Below are 18,398 nucleotides of genomic sequence, written 5' to 3' on the forward strand. Positions count from 1 at the left end.
GGTAATGAATCAGGAGACAAACTGGATTCAGAAAAAACATCAACAATATCTACTACAGGGGGAATAGCAAGGGGCCTGTGCTGAGGCAGTAAAAGAAAGTCTCTGAGCCTTTTCTTGGATTCTGAGTAATCCTGGCTCTCCCAATGGAAATGCTCCCTCATGGTGTTCAGGGTTTCCCCAAAAGAGTAATCCTCAGGAGGAGAGGCTGAAGGGATAGATTCTTCAGCATCAGAGTCCTCATAGGGATGAAGAGAATATCTCTGTTCTGAAGAGGAATCAGAGGAAATAGAAACATGGTCAGAGGAGTCATAGTCAGTGTCTTGCCTAGGCCTTTTATCAGGAGGGGGATGGGAACCCCTGATCAGAGTAATTAGGTCCTCGGCCATTTTAAGCATCTGTTTCTTTGGCATGGATGACTGTCCAGGAGAATACTGTACTTGTTTCTTTGTCTTTAATGGTGTTTTAGACTTTACCTTGGCTGCTGAAGTAGACTTGATAGTAAGCTGTGAAGGGTCTGAAAACACCCTCAGAAGCCGATGCCTGTTCAGCGGCTCCGGACCCATCTGAGGGAATAGTCTCCGTAGGCCCAATACCTTGAGTTTCCAGAGGCCTAGTTGTCTCCACGTGGGAGTCGGAGGCGGCCTGTGGCTCTGAGGTAGCGGGCATCAGGGGCTGCGAAAGCACCTCACTGAGAACCGGCGAACCAGCGACTGGCCTAGAAAAGGCTTTGTCGTCGGTTTTGGACCTCGGATGCCTGTCCTTTTCTTTGTCTTTGCGCTTTTTATGAATTCCGGTCGTCAGTTGTTCCGACGGCATTATGTAGTTAAACCTTCGGCCAGAGTAATGTAAAGCAAAATCAAACCGACGCTTAATAGTGCGTTGGTTAAATCTAGCACAAAACCGACAACTAGCAACGTTGCGGTCAGGGCCTAGGCAAGGAATACAGTAAGAGTGAAAATCCTTATGAGGTATTTGCTTCCCACAAGAAATACAATTGTTAACTTTTACTGACATCGGTCTGGTGCAAGAAAAAGTTTCCCCAACGGGGTACTTAGCTTTATTGAAGACTTCGGTTCTGAAATTCGATTTTGAAAATCTCAGGAGTCGGCCGACCGGCACTTGCGAACTGCTTTTGCTTCGGGCACCGCGCGGCAAGAAAGACTGAAGAAAATGGCGTCGGCTGCATCTTATATACCCCTGGTGCACTGACGTCAGGGAAGAGGCGACAGCAACCAACGCAGGACTAGGACTTTCGAATTCAGGCCGACTGAGGGTAGCCTGCCAGCAGGATACCCCAAGTGTAATGACTGCAACAGTGAAATACGATGAACATCTGGAACCTTTGTCCAAATGATCACAGAGAAACTCTAGTATGGATGGTACTGGTGCTGAAACGCCTTTGGAGTATGCTGAAATCGAAAAACTCTTCCATTTATTCTGACAAATTTTCCAAGTGGACATTTTTTGTGAAGCAGAAAGAATGCTGACTACTGCTGGAGAAAGCCTAGCATCTCTAGCTATGGTTAGAACTGAAAGAACCATGCAGTTAACTTCATGGACTTCTGGCCCGGGGAGAAGGTGACCTGGATGGGTGAGTCAGTAAGTTTGGTTACTGATCCAACATCCATGGAGGATGAACTAGTAAAGGCCATAGGAAGGGGAACTATGCCTGTCAGGGCCAAAAGGGGCAATGAAGATCACCCTGGCCTTGCACTGTCTTGCCTTCTGTATGAATATGTTAACTACTGGTAAAGGTAAAAATGCATATAGGAGTCTTGAAGGCCACTTGTGGACCACAGCATCCCTCAGTGACTGTCCGTGTGGAGGGGCCAGGGCAAAATAACTGCTGCATTTGTTGTTCAGGTAGGATGCAAAACAGCAAAGTTGGCCCCAGTGAATGAAGATTACAAATGTCACCTTGGGGTTGAAAGACCACTCATGAGGCATAAGAAAATATGTGCTCAATTTATCTGCGATTTCACTGGATAACCCTGGGATGCGTGTTATTAGAAAGCATTGTGAAGACATCTCCCATTGCCATACTCGCACGACCTCTTGACAGACAAAATAAGAATGGGTTCCTCCTTGATTGCTGATGTACCATACCACTGACATATTGTCTGTTTGTATGGAAATCAAACCCTTGGAGGAAAGGTCCTAAAAAGCCTGCAATGCCAGGACGACTGCTCTTAACTCCAAGACACTTATTTGAAGATTCGCCTCTAGTGATGACCATGTGCCTTGGACCATCCTCCCTTCGAGATGCACCCCCTCCCAAAAGGGAGCCATCTGTGGTCACTATCGCAATAGGTGATTCTGTCTAGAAGGGGCAACCCTGAGTTACCATCATCGATGTAATCCATCCACAAAGCAATGTGTTGTCTGCAAATCTGCATAATTCGGACTTCTGAATGCAAGGCATGAACAGACTAAGATAACTGTACTGCTAAATTCCACTGTAGTACTCTCATGTGGTATCTAGCTAAAGGGACCATTAGTATTGAGGATGCTATGAGATCTAAAAGGTGAAGAATTAACGTAGATGGTGGTGATGTAGTACATAAGAAATGCTGTTAGACGAACTGACAGAACCCTGGACTGGGGAAGGCTGACTATTTGCATTTTGGTATGTAGGTGGCATCCTATGAACTCTATATTCTGTGTTGGAGTTAGCTGGCATTTTGGAAGATTCTCAGATATACCCAAGTCTTGAAGCAACTGAATTACTTGGTTCAGGTGGCATAGCAGCAGATACTTGACAGAAGCAATGAGGAGTCAATTGTCAGGGTACAGGAAGACCTGGATCCCCAAGACCCTGGGGGCTGTGGTGAAACAAAATGGCAGTGCCCGGAATTGATAATGACTGGTGCTCAGCCCGAAGTGGAGGAATCTTCTGGACTGCTTTGCTATTTTGATGTGATATCCTGGAGATCTATAGGGCACATCCAATCATCCTTCCTCAGAAGAGATAAAATGGACCATACAGTGAGCATCTAGAACTTGGTTTCATTAACTGTTTTAGGTGACAGATCCAATTTGGATCTGAGGTCCCTGGTTTTATTTGGCACTAAAAAGATCTTAAAAAAGACACTAGATTATAACTGGTCTTAGGGGACTGGCTGCATGACTCTTTTTCGAGCAGCTTTGAAATTTTTACGGCTGTCGAGTCCCACTCACTGGGTGAAATATCGGAAAATTTCTTCTTTTTCTGAGATGGTAGGGAAAGGGGAACTGAACAGCCTCTGAATATTATTTTTAGCACCCATGAATCTGAAGTTATTCAGTGTCAGGCTTGAGGGTGCAGAGATTCCCCTGGCCCTTGACTGCCTCCAGTGTGTAGCAGTCAGGCAACCATTCAGGAGCACTGAAAGGCTTCCTTGGAAAATGAACTGTGAAAGCCTTAGTTATGCAGTCCACCTCTACCTCTTTGGCATTGTCCATTAAAATGATCTACTCCTCTGCTACAGGGAGGTCTGTCACCCTGGCAGTCATGGAAAGTATTCTGTGATTTGTGGAACCACATCATGTTCCCTGATCTCTCATTCTACACAAAGTTCTATGTGTAGTGGTGAAGCATACTCACACTACAGAGTCTCTCTTACCATCTTGTTGGCTCTTGACGAGTATTTCTAACTTTTGGTACAAACAAGGTGGAACCATAAGGGGTATTAACAAAGCATGCAAAGTCAAAAAGCCACATCCAAGTGGGGCAATATATGGTGATGTTGGTGCCTGCACTCTGGCCGAACCATCAGCTGCATTAGAGAGCAAATGCATAGCCACATTTGAGGATCGCAGGGTGGTGAGCTGGGAGTCAACTGTTTTATGAACATCCATAGGCAGTATCCCTGAGAGGGACTTTGTGATATCTTTAGTCAAGCCTCTCTGGAATCTTGCTAAATGAGCCACATAAGTCGGTGATCTAAGGGTGAAATTTGCTTATGCATAGGCCTGCTTCCCAAATCTGTCCATCGCCCCAGACTCTCTAATAGGAGGATGAAGAGAGGAACTTTCTTCCGATAGCTCCTTCTTGGTGGCTGCCACTACCACCACTACATCTACTGCTGGACCCTTCACTCCAGTGCTTCCTGTCCATAGGTGCAAATAAGACTTAATCAGCCTTTTTTGGGATGGACTCTGCAACAACAGGATCCTTCCACACCTGTTGAGCCATAAAGTTGATAAGTGGACCGACAGAAGATATCACACAGGACAATGTTGGTCCAGAACCAAAAGCTTCCAAGAATACTGACTCATCCGGAGAAGGGTCTTGGGACGACTAACCCCCTTCTCTGCTTCATTAATTCAAGAATATCTCAGAATGTGACATCTTCAGAGAGAGTGCAAGGGGAGTCCTCTCCTTCCTCCAAGTTAGTATCTTCAGTGAAAAACTCTTGGGAAGAGTCTAGGTGCTTCTGTTTACGTCTGTTTTCTGGGTGCACCTTCTGGAGGCACAGTAGAAGGCTCAAAATCAGACAGGAAGCTGATCTGGGTGCACAGTAAAAGGCTCAGAATTAGACAGGGAGCTGACAAAGCAGATTTCCTCAGAAGTGCTTGGTCCCAGCAGTCCCTATCTAACAAGATGAAGAGGAAAGAAAATGCAGCTGGGGTTCGTGTAAAGTTGAACTGGTTGGAGCCACTCTGTCTTTGGTATTTGCCAAAACTCTTTCAAAGGCCTTGAAGGCCGAAACTGCCACCAGCACAGAGGGTTCCCTCCAATACAAACAAGATCCTGGCAGATAGGATCAGTGCTAACTTTACCCCCCCACTCCCTAAAAGGCCCATATCTATACAGGAAGAATGCAGAGTCCCTGTAATCACAACTGCGTAGGTAAAGGCTGCACTCTCTAAAGCCAAAAACACAGCATCCATGGGACCGGACAACATCCCAGGTTGCGTTTTACACGAACTGGCTCCCCACCTAAGCACATGTTCAATAATAGTCTCACATCAGGCTTTGTGCCCAGTAAATGGCGCACAGCAACAATTATCCCACTCCATAAAGGGGAAGCCACCACTGATCCCGGGAACTATCGCCCTATTAGCCAGACGAGCCTGGTCTGCAAGGCCATGGAACATATCATCATGGAACTCAAACAAAGACATTGGTAACCTCCAAACTCTGGATCCCACCCAGTTCGGGTTTGTGAAAGGCAGATCATGCCTCCTGAACCCGATCAACAACTGAGGCAGTCACCAAAACCGTTGATGAGGGTAAGGTCTTTCACACAGCCTATCTTGACCTCGCCAAGGCTTTCGACACCATCCCCCATTCTGGAATTATAGCTAAACTCACTAAACTAGGTATAAATCCCTACGTCACAAGATGGGTTGTCAACTGGCTCACTGACAGAACCCACACTGTAAAAGTTGCTGACTCCAAATCTGACCTCAAAGCAGTGACAAGTGGAGTACCACAGGGTTCAGTCCTGGGACCTCTCCTGTTTGTTATCTACTTCTCTGAAGTACAGGCTAACAAAGAAGGCCTCTGGCTAACAAAGTTCGCAGATGACTGCAAACTAGGAGCCATAGTCAAGTCCTCAAATGATGTGGACATCCTACAGAAGGGCCTCGCTGAGACAGATGCCTGGTGTCAGAGCCATGGCCTCAAGCTCAATGCCAAAAAGTGCAGTGTCATCCCCTTTGGTAAAAACTCAGTACCCATGAACTAGCACATAGGCAGCAATCTACTTAACACCGAACATGTGATGAGACCTTGGGACCCAGGTGGACAGTAGTCTCTCCTTTGATAGTCACATCGCCACAGTAGCCAGGAAGTTCCTTCTACGTGGCACACCTAATCATAAAAGGGTTCTCATCCAGGAAAAAAGAGGTCATTGTTCCCCTCTACACGACACTCATTAGACCCATTATAGAGTACAATGCTCCTTTTGGAATGTACCTCACAAGACATCTGCAGCAGCTGGCAAGGCCACAGAAGTACCTCACACAGAGGATTACTTGCCTCAAACAAATGCCCTACACTGACAGTCTCAGAAAATTCCAGCTTTACTCCATAGCATATCGTCTACTCTGAGGTGATCTCTGCTTAACATATAAAGCTATGTCAAACCCAGAGCTGTTGGACATGCTACACCTAAAGAAATCCCAATCCCTCAGAGCTACACGCTCTAGGGACCTAAACCTTGTCACCACAATAAACAGGACATGCTGGAGGAATAGATTCCCATCCCAGAGACTTCCCATACTTTGAAACAGGCTACTCATCTATGTCACGCAAAGTTCTTCATTAGCACTCTTCAAGAAAAATCTTAATGAGTGGATGGGAAATAGGAATTAAACCCCAGGGATCACTTCTGTGTCTCAGTTCGACAGTGGCAAAGGAAAATAAATTTCTTTGGTGGCATAAGCCAGGGAACCTTGTTGGCTAGACTTACGTAGGCCCTTGGGCCAATAGCCTAGTACCTACCTATGAACCTAAGAGAAGGAACTCTCACCAACGACCCTGGTCCTGATCTCTGATCCAAGCTGTCCAAGGTAGAAGCCCCAAGAGGGAAAGAAGGCTCCAAGAATCTCGGTGCCGATTCATCCCCCCCCCCCACTTCAGAACTCACCACAAAAACTTTGGTTTCAAGCCTCATCTTGTTCCAAAGGCAATGGTCAAAGTTGTAAGTAGCTCCATCGCTGACAAAGGTGTTCCAGTTCCAATCAATTCCAATAACACCGGACCCAAAGGGTGAGTTGGAATGGATTCCTGCAAGGGAGACACAAGTTGGCCAGTACTCAAATTTCCCAGGGAATGGTACCAGGACAACCCCAAGCTGAATCTGCATCCTCAAAAACATCATCATCCAATCAACATACAGTTCCTTGTGGCTTCTTGATGACTGACTGCATGATGCCACTGAAGGTGGTAGAGAGCATCTCTGTACTTATAGGGTTGGTGACTCACAAATTTGATTTATACAAGTAGCAATTTACTGACTGCCTCTGTCCATCAGAGACATAGAAGCAAAACCAGGTGATTAGGTCCCAGTGAGTATCTAGTGCATGGAAAAGGAGATCGGACCCAAGAAGTCATCAGATCCAATCTTCAAGGTACCTTAGGGTCTGGACTGATGAGGTCCTCTGTTCTGAGGAATGGTTTTTGGTGGTTTTACAGGGAGACTTACTCCTTTCCTTCTCTCTCATCCTTATGGTCTTTTTCTTTCTCTTTTTCTTGTCCTTTTGATTTAGATCCATCTCTTTTTGAAGGAGAAATGGAAGAAGATGAAGGGATAGCCCATGTCTGTGCTGGAAAAGGGCCAAGCACTGAATGCTGCACAAGACTGGCAGTCCAGATCAAGGTGTGCAGCACTTCGAAAATAAACACATTTGCAGTGTGGGTCTTGGTGGTTTGTGCCTAGACTCAGAGAACATTTTGAAACCAGTAGATTTTGACATGAAGAAAACCTACATCAAGACAGTCAAACACAACTGCAACATAATGATCTCTGTTATGTTATCTACTAAATAATATATCCACCTCCCCCTTTTTGTAAGCAACAAGAACAGCTGACATGAAAAAAGGGCCTAAAATCTTAGCTAAAAGAATTAAACTACACTAAATATACTAATTATACTAACTATCTTATCAATATTAACTACTGTGACTTTTAATTTACACTAAGAAAAGGTAAAAGTGTGAGAAAAAAACCCTCAAGTTAGGACAGGAGTAAGCTGGAAGAAATTAAGTATACCACCCACTGCTTCTGGAGAGCTTTTGTGCATATCCGTATTACTCAAGTGGCAAACAGGATCCAAGTATCTAAGGCAGGGCCTAGGGAAATATGGGTAGGGAAGACATCAGAGTTCTGGATCACATGAAGCTTAGAATTTGACGCCTTGGATGGATATAGTTGGAGCTGACAACCCATATGTTTGAAATAGATGAAAACAGACAGCAATAGATCATTAGATACCATGCTTCATGTTGGAATCATAAGGAAACTGATCCTTAAACATATATCCTTACATGGTAAGATGGACTGACAAATGGCTGAAAGACAGTACCCATGCAGTTTGTGTGTCAAGTGCCTCTTTAAACAGTGGTAAGGTTACCAGTGGGGCCCCCTACGGGCTTGTGTGGGTTTACCTCCTGTTTGGCATCTATTTCTCTGTTAATAAAAATGACAATAAGAACATCTGGTTAATCAAATCTGCAGACAACTGGAAAGCAGGTACAGCTGTTCAGAAAGAGAGCACCTTAGTTAATGTCAGGTATGCAAAAATGGGCTTAAATCAAGCATTAACAATGTAGTATTGTTTCTTGGACAACAAAAGTTTTTAAAAAGGTTTTATTAAAGTATTTTAAATTAAATATTTAATGTTAATAATGTATATGTTATAATATTTCTATGAATTAAGTTAGATACTATTAGATAAGTCATTTATTCAGTTGGTGCTATATTGTATGAACCTGCTTTATTGAATGTAATTTGTTATTGGTTGATAGTTTAATGAGGAAGCTAAATAAATGGACTAGATTTTATGGGTTGTTTTATCTGATGAAGTCAAGAGAGGATGAAAACGTATTTACAAGTGTAACATTTATGTGGATGTATTATTTACTTCGAGCTGCTGAATAAATCCCTTTCGAGTATTGGGTTGCTTCCTGAGTGCCTTTTTTGTGGTTTTTGGTTCGTTTTTAGCACTTTACGTTTATTTGTGAAGATAACAAAAGTTATCCAGAAAATACAGTATGGATAACAGTACTGGGTAATATGCATGAGTTTAGAAAGACTGCTGATAAGCAACTGTTCTGATAACTCCAGAGCACAAAACCATCTGGCACAATGGTTTAGGCAACAGAAAGTAGAAAAGGTCAGTTGGCAAACCTAGGGAGCCTATAACAAGAAATATAACCAGAAATCCTGTAGAAGTATTAGAGATATTTTAGAAATTTTATGAAAATGTGTAAAAAGCAAAGTAGTAGTGAAATCAAGAAAAAGCACAAATGAAGTATTTATGGAAGACTTAAATATGACAACGTTACAGGTAGACAAGGCCAAATGGTGATGCTTAACCAATCTGCAGGAAAGTCCCCAAGAATATATGGTATTCTGGTGAAAATTTGGAAGCTAGAAGTGAAGAAAATGATAAAGATCCGGAAGGTTTTGTTTAACTGTGTTTTAAAAGGAGGGGAAGCACCAACCTCCTGGAAAAATGCTCTGGTGGCTATAATACCTAAAGACGGTAAAGACCCATTAGTTCCAACTTAATGCAGGCACAAATGAATTTTACACCATGATTATGAAGTGTTTATATCTATAACGGCTAAAAGAATGGCAAAGGTGTTGCCAACATTTATATTATATATCAATGTGTTTTTCTTTTTTTTTGTGGAGGGAGACAAATATTTGACAATATTAATACAACAATTATCCAGACGGAAGCAGAATGTAAGAAAATACCTCTGTTGTTGGTAGGCCTTGTTGGAGAGAAATTAGACAACACAGTAAGCTGGGATTTTATGAGTATGGCAGTGGAAGCATTTGCATAACCTTATTATTGTATGAGGGATCAGAGGTAAAACTCAAAGTGTGAGGGTTCTTCTCTGATAAGTTGCATCTCAGCAGAGGAACCAGGCAGAGGTACCCTCTTTCTCCTTTGTTATTTGCATTACATTTAGAACCACTGGCAAAGAAAATAATGGACTGAGAAATTCAAGGATATAATTGGTATGGTTCAAAGGTGTATACCAAGCTAACAACCACTAGGGCCCTTATAAGCCTAGCTGTGCAACCTAAATGTGACCCACACAGTTATTTATATAGGTAGTAATTCACTGACTGCCTCTGTACATCAGAGACATAGCAGTCAGACTGGAGTGAATTTCCGATTATTCATCCACTGGTTCAAGTTATGCTTAAATAGAGATAGGGAATCAAGAAAATTTGGCTTTATTTGCAGCTACTATTTTGTACCTGATAAAACCAGAAAAGGCAATCTCAATGTTGTGAAACATTCTCAAACAGTTCCAAGTTTTTTTGGGATATAAAATTAGTGGTAATAAAACAAAGGCTATAGCTGTAAACTATGTACCCACAAATCAACTGGTTCAGCCGTACCCATTTTTATGGGGACAAGAATGAAGTATTTAACAGTATGGGTTAAAAAAGGCACAGTTATGGCAGCCAAGGATATGTGGGAAGAAACTACAAAATACACAAATCGAGAAACTGGAAGTGCTTGCCTATGGATATAGACAGAAAGATGCAAGCAGTAAAAATGCTTTAGTCTCTTTAGCTTTTCATACAGGTCAGTTATATTTTTATCAACCAGAGAAGTTGTGGATAACATTTAATAAAGAGCTGAAGGTTTTTTTTCTGAGAGAGAAGAGGGCAAGAGTCAAGTGGGATAAGCTGATCCTTCCAGCAGGACAAGGTGGTTTAGAATTACCTGATTTGAAGGGATATTTTAGATCGACACAGTTAAGGTTCTAATATATATCACATGCAGAAAGATACAATTCAAAATGGAAAAGGGTGACAAAACAAGGGGAAAGTAACAAAATAAGGAAAGAGTGGGATTTTGGGTGCAGATCCTTAAGGAGTATAACAGTCATATAAAACATTATACTTATACAGTAGCAGGAAGTATACGGAGAAGTGAATAACTTTGTGGGTCACATTTAGGTTGCACGACTAGGCTTATAAGGGCTATCAACAAACCTAAACGTCCTGCTGGCCAACTTCCCCTCTCTTACTCACTTGGCAAAAAATGGAATTCCCTTCCATCTACTCTAAGATCTATACCAAACTCTGGAAACTTTATTTTCAAACACCTGTCCTCTAAGCAAAAATGTACCTGCCTTCACCCTACCTAATTCAAGCTAAACTTTCTGCTCCCAGTGTGTTCTCTTCTCTATTTTCTGAGCTCTCTATGCTCTCAACAACACCTATAGCCACTCTTACTCAATTCAACCATGTAAATATTGTAAAGAGCATCCATGTTTAATTGTGCGTAAGCACAGTATATTCTCTATTTCTTTACTCTGTCTTCTCTTTCTACTCATGATCATACATACATTGTTGTCAAACTCCATACATTAGAGTGCTCCTTAAATGAAACTGTATAACCCTGAACTCTGTTAAATACCATGACACCAAATGTGTTAATTGTAACTTTTTTGTATAATATATATTTTATACTTGTGTACCACTTGTATTGTAACTGTATTATGCAACTTGGAGCTTTTCTCCCTGGGCCTCCACTGAAAATGGGTCATTTCGGCCCAGTGGACTTCCCCGGTAATCAAACTGGAAATAAATAAATAAGCCAACAACAGAATGGAGAAAGGAGATCCAGCTGATAGGGAGGACTGCAATAAGGGTATAGAGAATAGGCAAGAGCTGGATGAAATTTACTGGAATAAGCTGGCAAAGGAACCAAGGTACTGGGAACAAATAGAGAGGAAAAGGTGACAGAATGGGAGGAGGCCAAGACGACACTGGAACTGCAGGCTAGAGACTGCCTTCCCTATCAGGAATTAATATCAAAGTATAGGCAAAGTGAAAGGGCTAGGGGAATCCTAAGTGAAAGACCTGCTCTGGTAGGGTTTTTAGTTGAATCTAGAAGAGAAGCTGCTGTTAAAGAAAGGATAATTAGTAGGGTATATAAAATATTGCAATAATAACTATAGGAATCAGTCAGGAGAATCCAGAAAAGATTGGGAAGAGGGATTAGATAATGAATTTACAAAGAAACAATGGGAGGACATATGCACGGCTCTCAAACATGCAACAAAGTCTAGAAGATTTAGGATTTTTGTTTGGAAATGTTTACATAGGCACTTTTATACCGAAAGCAGACTCCAAAGAATTTTTCTTCGGGTAGATAGCAAATGTTGCAGGTGTAATGGGGAAGAAAAAGGTAATTGGGAACATATGTTTTGGGAGTGTAATGACTTAGCAGACTTTAAAAATTCTCCATAGAGTACTCTGTCAGCAATACTGGGTGAGCAAATGAGTGTAACTAATGAAATTATTTTTTTTTTTTTAGCTGGGATACAGAATCTGAATTGCCTAGACATAGTAAGGCCTTACATTTAATTCTGGTGGCTGCCAAAAAGAGCAATTACTAGAAAATGGAAATCAAAGTGTACATCAAATGTACTGGAAATAGTGAATATTCTAACAGAAATAAAAGAACAGAAAGTGAGATCTTTAGAAAAGGGTAGGAGTAAATTACCTAAAAAATGGAAATTGTGGAAACAATATATGCAGAAAAATATTTTGGAGGAGGAATGAGGTTAGAGAAGGCAGGAATTGAGCAATTTATGTAATGTTGACTTGACTACATTGAAGAGAATATATGATATATACAATGTTTGTAAATGTGAACTTGGTAATATGGTTTAATTAGTTTTATACAAATGTATTTTATATAAATGCAAGTTTGCCTATGTCACACATGATAATTCAAAACACAGTATGAATAACACACACTTACAAAATGAAAAGGCAGCTATGGACCTGGGTACTGGTACTGGCAGTCCCCCTTCCTTTGATCACTGTGTAGCAGCCGCTGCCAGGAAATCCTCATATTTAGCACAATTAGTAGCCAGTTGTAACTAGTGGCATTTCATCTAGATTCAAAAATGTTACTGTCCCCTATAATCAGCAATAATCACACCAATTACAGAGTACAATGCTCCATTCAGAATGCATCTCTCATGACAATACAACAAATTTGAAAAGTCTCATAGGTTCATATCATAACAAAAAAAAAAAGGTACTTAAGACCAGAAATATTATCAGGAGAGATTGACAGCCTTTTCACTCTCTGTCTTATAGACCCCTGATGGGTGACATGTGACTTGCTTAACATTCCATTCGAGATACAGTATTCTTTGACCTCATATAGCTCAGCAAGATGGTGGTGCGGGCACATGTGCAGAAAAGCAGAAGACAATCTAGTGAGGAAGATTTGGGACAGACAGGAAGAAGGTAAGAGGAAGCGACGACGTCTAGCAAAGAGGTGGATGGATTGTGTGAAAGAAGATCTGTGACAGTCAGGCATGAGTGCTGAAGAAGGCAGGAGTGTGGCACTGAATCGAGACAGTTGACGACAGCTAACACGATACCACGATCCCATGTAGAAAAATGGGAAAAAGGGGGCTGATGATTATGATGATCTATCTCAGCAAGACAAGCAGCTAGGCTAACACTACAACCAGAGACCTTTACCTTAAACAACAGATAATGTGATGGATGAACAGATTCATCATCCAAGTGGCTCCCCTTCCCTGGGATAAATATGTGCACTAATGTGAGTCTAAATATTTCTTTAGATTAAACATGGATGAATGGAATGGGTGTTCTCAAGTTTATCCAAAGGTTAACTGTCCTCTCTCTCCTTAAGAAAGGAACTGAAGCTTTAGGGTTGACATTGGCAATGCTAACATGGTCATAAGACTAAAGCATCCTTGAAACTTCAATGACTCCTATGAATGTAAAACATTTGTAAACATGCAGTTAGTTTTGTTAGCTTTAGGGATTTCCCTACGTTAACAGTTGTTGATTCAAACCTTTTAACTGATCAGACTCATTGGATTACGGATCTCTGTAGAATCTTCTTCTTCTTTCGGCTTTTCCCGGTTAGGGGTTGCCACAGCGGATCACCTGTCTGCTCATGATTGGCAGTGGAGTTTTACGGTGTCGAGTTGCCAACCCAGAGCCCAACCTTCCACAGAAAGCACACACATGCACGCACTCACGCCTAGGGCCAATTTAGAGTGTCCAATCCACCCCTTTGGGATGTGGGAGGAAACCAGAGTACCCGGAGGAAACCCATGCGACCACAGGGAGGGACATACAGACTCCACACAGAAGGCACCCCAGCCGAGGATCGAACCGGAGAACCTTTTGCTGTGAGGTGGCAACGCTAACCGCTGCACCACCATGGCCGCCCCTACGGATCTCTGTAGAATGAATCAGTAAAATGCACTATAACTACTCAATCTCTCAGCAACTGTCCTGCAACACAAAGTCCATCTAAAATGAATGTCAATGACGCAGAGTCCAGGGCCATTACTTTTAATGAAAATGTTAACTCTACAAAATAAAAAATAAAAATTCAAAGGAAAACATGGTAAATAAAAACCTGCACGAGTGAATTCTGAAACATATTGCCTGATACGGCCACTAGATTCAACTCTTGAAGCACTAATAGATTTTATAGTGATGTCATTGGAACAAAGCAATCAGAATATCAAACAATCTTATGTGAAGCATTTTCAGAAAATCTTGTACTTTGCTCTCTTTTACCTGTTTCTCTTCTGGGTCATACAGTGGTGCAGTAGGGTGAAGAACTGCCTTCTGTGCATAATAAAATAACTCTGAAATGTTCTTCAGGTTTCTTGCAGAACACTAAAATGAAAAATAAAAGAAGAAAAAATACTGCAAAGGTACACTCATGAATAAAAGACCAGTTATATAAAAACAAAACTGCTGCAGGCACACCACAGTAAGAAGTGCTTGCCGAGGTAAGCAGCAGCTAAACTATGAGTACAGCTCTAGTTAAGCAGGCATTTTAAATAACATGTCTGAAGCCTTTGTTTTTCACATTTTTCAAAGGAAACTTTTGCAGTAGCTCATCACAAAAAAAAAAAAAAAAATCAAAAGGTGCTTCAACAAAGTATTAGTTTAAAGGTGAGCACACTTATGCAACCAGCCTATTGTACGTTTTTTATATATATATATTTTTTTCCCCTAACAGATTTGTTTGTTTTTCAATTGAAATGTAGAAGGTTTATAGGTCACATTAAAGGTGGGGAAAACTTTTGAAATGATTTATTGTGGTCTCATTTTTTTATATCACAAAAACATGGCACTTTAACAGAGGTGTGTACACTTTTTATATCCACTGTGTGTGTGTGTGTGTGTGTGTGTGTGTGTGTGTGTGTGTGTGTGTGTGTGTGTGTGTGTATTTTTATATATACACACACACACACACACACACTGCATTCAACAACTTTAATACCTGGCAAAAGAAAATTTGTAAAGAAAAAGGAAAAAATGCTAACTCTGTTCTTATGGTATCCTAAAAAGACGAGAATTGCTTACAGAAATCATACAAGATTATAGGAGTATGGTGATATTAGCTTCCCTGATGTAGAATCTTACTCTATTACTGCAAAATTTAATTCTATTACACTCTGGATAGACTCGTACACTAGTCAAGGAAAACCATTTAATAGCAGATTATACTAAATTCTTACAAGTCTGTCAAATATGAAAAATTAGAAATATGCAACAATCCTTTCATCTGATTAATAAAATTTACCTTAGAAGGAAATTCATTTCAATCTTTAGACTCTGAATACTGAAACCAACTATTAAAATAGTTGAGAGATGTTTTTGAAACTCTATTAATATCAAAATTCCATCTCTTTAAACTGAGTATGACACTGAATCATGCTTTATTAATATTATCTAGAATGACGTAACGACTGTACTGCATAGTCAAGGAAAACCATTTAATAGCAGATTATACTAAATTCTTACAAGTCTGTCAAATATGAAAAATTAGAAATATGCAACAATCCTTTCATCTGATTAATAAAATTTACCTTAGAAGGAAATTCATTTCAATCTTTAGACTCTGAATACTGAAACCAACTATTAAAATAGTTGAGAGATGTTTTTGAAACTCTATTAATATCAAAATTCCATCTCTTTAAACTGAGTATGACACTGAATCATGCTTTATTAATATTATCTAGAATGACGTAACGACTGTACTGCATAGAGGCGATGCCAAGTTATTTCAAGTTAATAATATTTTTTACGCCACAGGAGAGTGAATAAAACAAGTGCTGAAGCACCGACTACAAACATCCTGAAAAATATACAGGAATGGGATGAATATCCAGCAAAGCTCAAAGCAGTAAATAAACGCATGTGCTCATTAAGCAAATCACTATGCACACTTTTAACACATTTTTTAAATAAGCATCTTTAAACGGTGACACAAACACTCATGTACTAATACAAAAGAAAAAACACAGCAACATTATTTTTCCATCCAGGGTACACATTTCCTTTTTAACAATTAGCATTCAGTCAAAGATTACATAAACAGTTCCAATTCCTTCCTCACTCTTCCTCTCCTTGGGCATTATTTTTGCAATGGATTGTCCCACAGATTCCATTTACTTCTACACAGCTTCTACATAATTTGCCCTTTCTTTTTCTTGGAATCCCACCTCCTGTACTTTTATCTCATTTACAATATTCAGAACATCAATTACAGTGGTTTAGACTTTGACTTCCATTTTCTAGTAATTACTTTTTGGCAGCCAGTACAATTAAACGTAAACGTAATAAAAAAGTACAGTTGTGTACACTTACCATAAATGTAGATGTTTGAGTGTATTCACTGTTGCAGTCATTACATTCGGGTAATCTGCTGGCAGGTTGCCCTCAGTCGGCCTGAATAACAAAGTCTTGAGTCCTGCGTCGGTTGCTGTCTCCTCTTCCATGATGTCAGGTCGTCAGGGGTATAAAACATGCAGCCAACGCCATTTTATTCAGTCTTTCCGCTGTCAAACTACCCTCGTACATATCCTGTACCACTTACATACTTCTCTGATACTCCTGACTTCCTCATACAATACCACAACTCCTCTCTAGGCACCCTGTCATATATGCTTTCTCTAAATCCACAAAGACACAATGCAACTCCTTCTGATCTTCTCTGTACTTCTCCATCAACACTCTCAGAGCAAACATCGCATCTGTAGTGCTCTTTCCTGGCATGAAACCATACTGCTGGTCACTAATCATCACCTTCCTTCCTAACCTAGCTTCCACTACTCTTTCCCATAACTTTATGCTGTGACTGATCAGTTTAATCCCTCTGTAGTTACTACAACTATGCACATCACCCTTATTCTTAAAAATCGGTACCAAAACACTTTTTCTCCATTCCTCAGGCATCCTCTCACTTTCCAAGATTTCATTAAACAATCTAGTTAAAAACTCCACTGCCATTTCACCTGAACACCTCCATGCTTCCACAGGTATGTCATCTGGACCAACAGCCTTTCCATTCTTCATCTTTTTCATAGTTATCCTTACTTCCTCCTTGCTAATCCACTACACTTCATGATTCACTATCTGCACATCATCCAACCTTCTCTCCCTCTCATTCTCTTCATTCATCAACCCCTCAAAGTATGCTTTCCATCTGCTCAACACTCTCTCCTTGCTTGTGAGTACATTTCCCTCATTATCCTTTATCACCCTTACCGGCTACATATCTTTACTAGCTCGGTCCCTCTGTCTAGCCAATCGGTACAGGTCCTTTTCTCCCTCCTTAGTGTCCAACCTTTTATACAACTTTTCAGTGTCCAACCTTTTATACAACTCTTCATACGCCTTATCCTTAGCCTTCGCCACCTCTCTCTTTGCCATGCACCTCATATTCTTATACTCTTGTCTACTTTCTTCATCTCTTTGACAATCACACTTCTTCGCCAACCTCTTTCTCTGTATACTCTCCTGTACTTCTTCATTCCACCACCAGGTCTCCTTGTCCTCCTTCCTCTTTCCAGATGTCACACCAAGCACCTTTCTTGTCATCTCTCTTACTAGCTCTGCTGTAGTTAACCAGCTATTCGGTAACTCTTCACTGCCACCCACTGCCTGTCTTAACTCTTCCCTGAACATCACCTCACAATTACCCTTTTTCAATTTCCACCATTTGATTCTTGGTGCTGCCCTCACACTCATCCTCCTCTTCTTGATCACCAATGTCATCCTACAAATCAACATCCTATGCTGCTTAACTACACTTTCCTCTGCCACCACTTTACAGTCTCCAATCTCCTTCAGATTGGCCCTTCTACATAAGATATAATCCACCTGTGTGCATCTTCCTCCACTCTTGTACGTCACCCTATGCTCCTCCCTCTTGTTAAAATACATATTCATCACAGCCATGTCCATCGTTTTCGCAAAATCCACTACTATCTGACCTTCTGCATTCCTTTGCTTAACACCATACCTACCCATCACTTCCTCATCCCCTCTGTTCCCTTCACCAACATGCCCACTGAAATTTGCTCCAATCACCAGTCTCTCACCCTTGGGTACAGTCATCACCACTTCATCCAACTCACTCCAACATTTTTCTTTCTCATCCATCGCACACCCAACTTGTGGTGCATATGCACTAACAACATTCATCATTACACCATCAATTTCCAGCTTCATAAACATCACTCTATCCGACACTTTTTTCACCTCCAAAACATTCTTAGCATACTGTTCCTTCAGGATAATACCTACGCCATTTCTCCTCCCATCCACACCATGATAAAACAATTTGAAACCGCCTCCGATACACCTAGCCTTGCTCCCCTTCCATATGGTCTCTTGCACACACAATAT

At 41.0% G+C, this 18,398-nt stretch overlaps 1 protein-coding gene across 1 annotated transcript in view; it reads right to left on the bottom strand.

Annotated features, from left to right (window-relative positions):
- Positions 1 to 18,398, bottom strand: part of LOC122816485 (mitochondrial Rho GTPase 2-like) — a gene marked incomplete in the record, with an annotated part of 1,688,264 nt that overhangs the window by 1,154,847 nt on the left and 515,019 nt on the right. The window contains 1 exon segment of the mRNA XM_044089310.1: positions 14,271 to 14,372. Within this exon segment, the coding sequence (XP_043945245.1) occupies positions 14,271 to 14,372 (102 nt within the window).

This window comes from Protopterus annectens, chromosome 12.part0 (assembly GCF_019279795.1).
Source record: "Protopterus annectens isolate FY-2018-M chromosome 12.part0, PAN1.0, whole genome shotgun sequence".
In the NCBI taxonomy this organism is placed as follows: Eukaryota; Metazoa; Chordata; order Ceratodontiformes; family Protopteridae; genus Protopterus; species Protopterus annectens.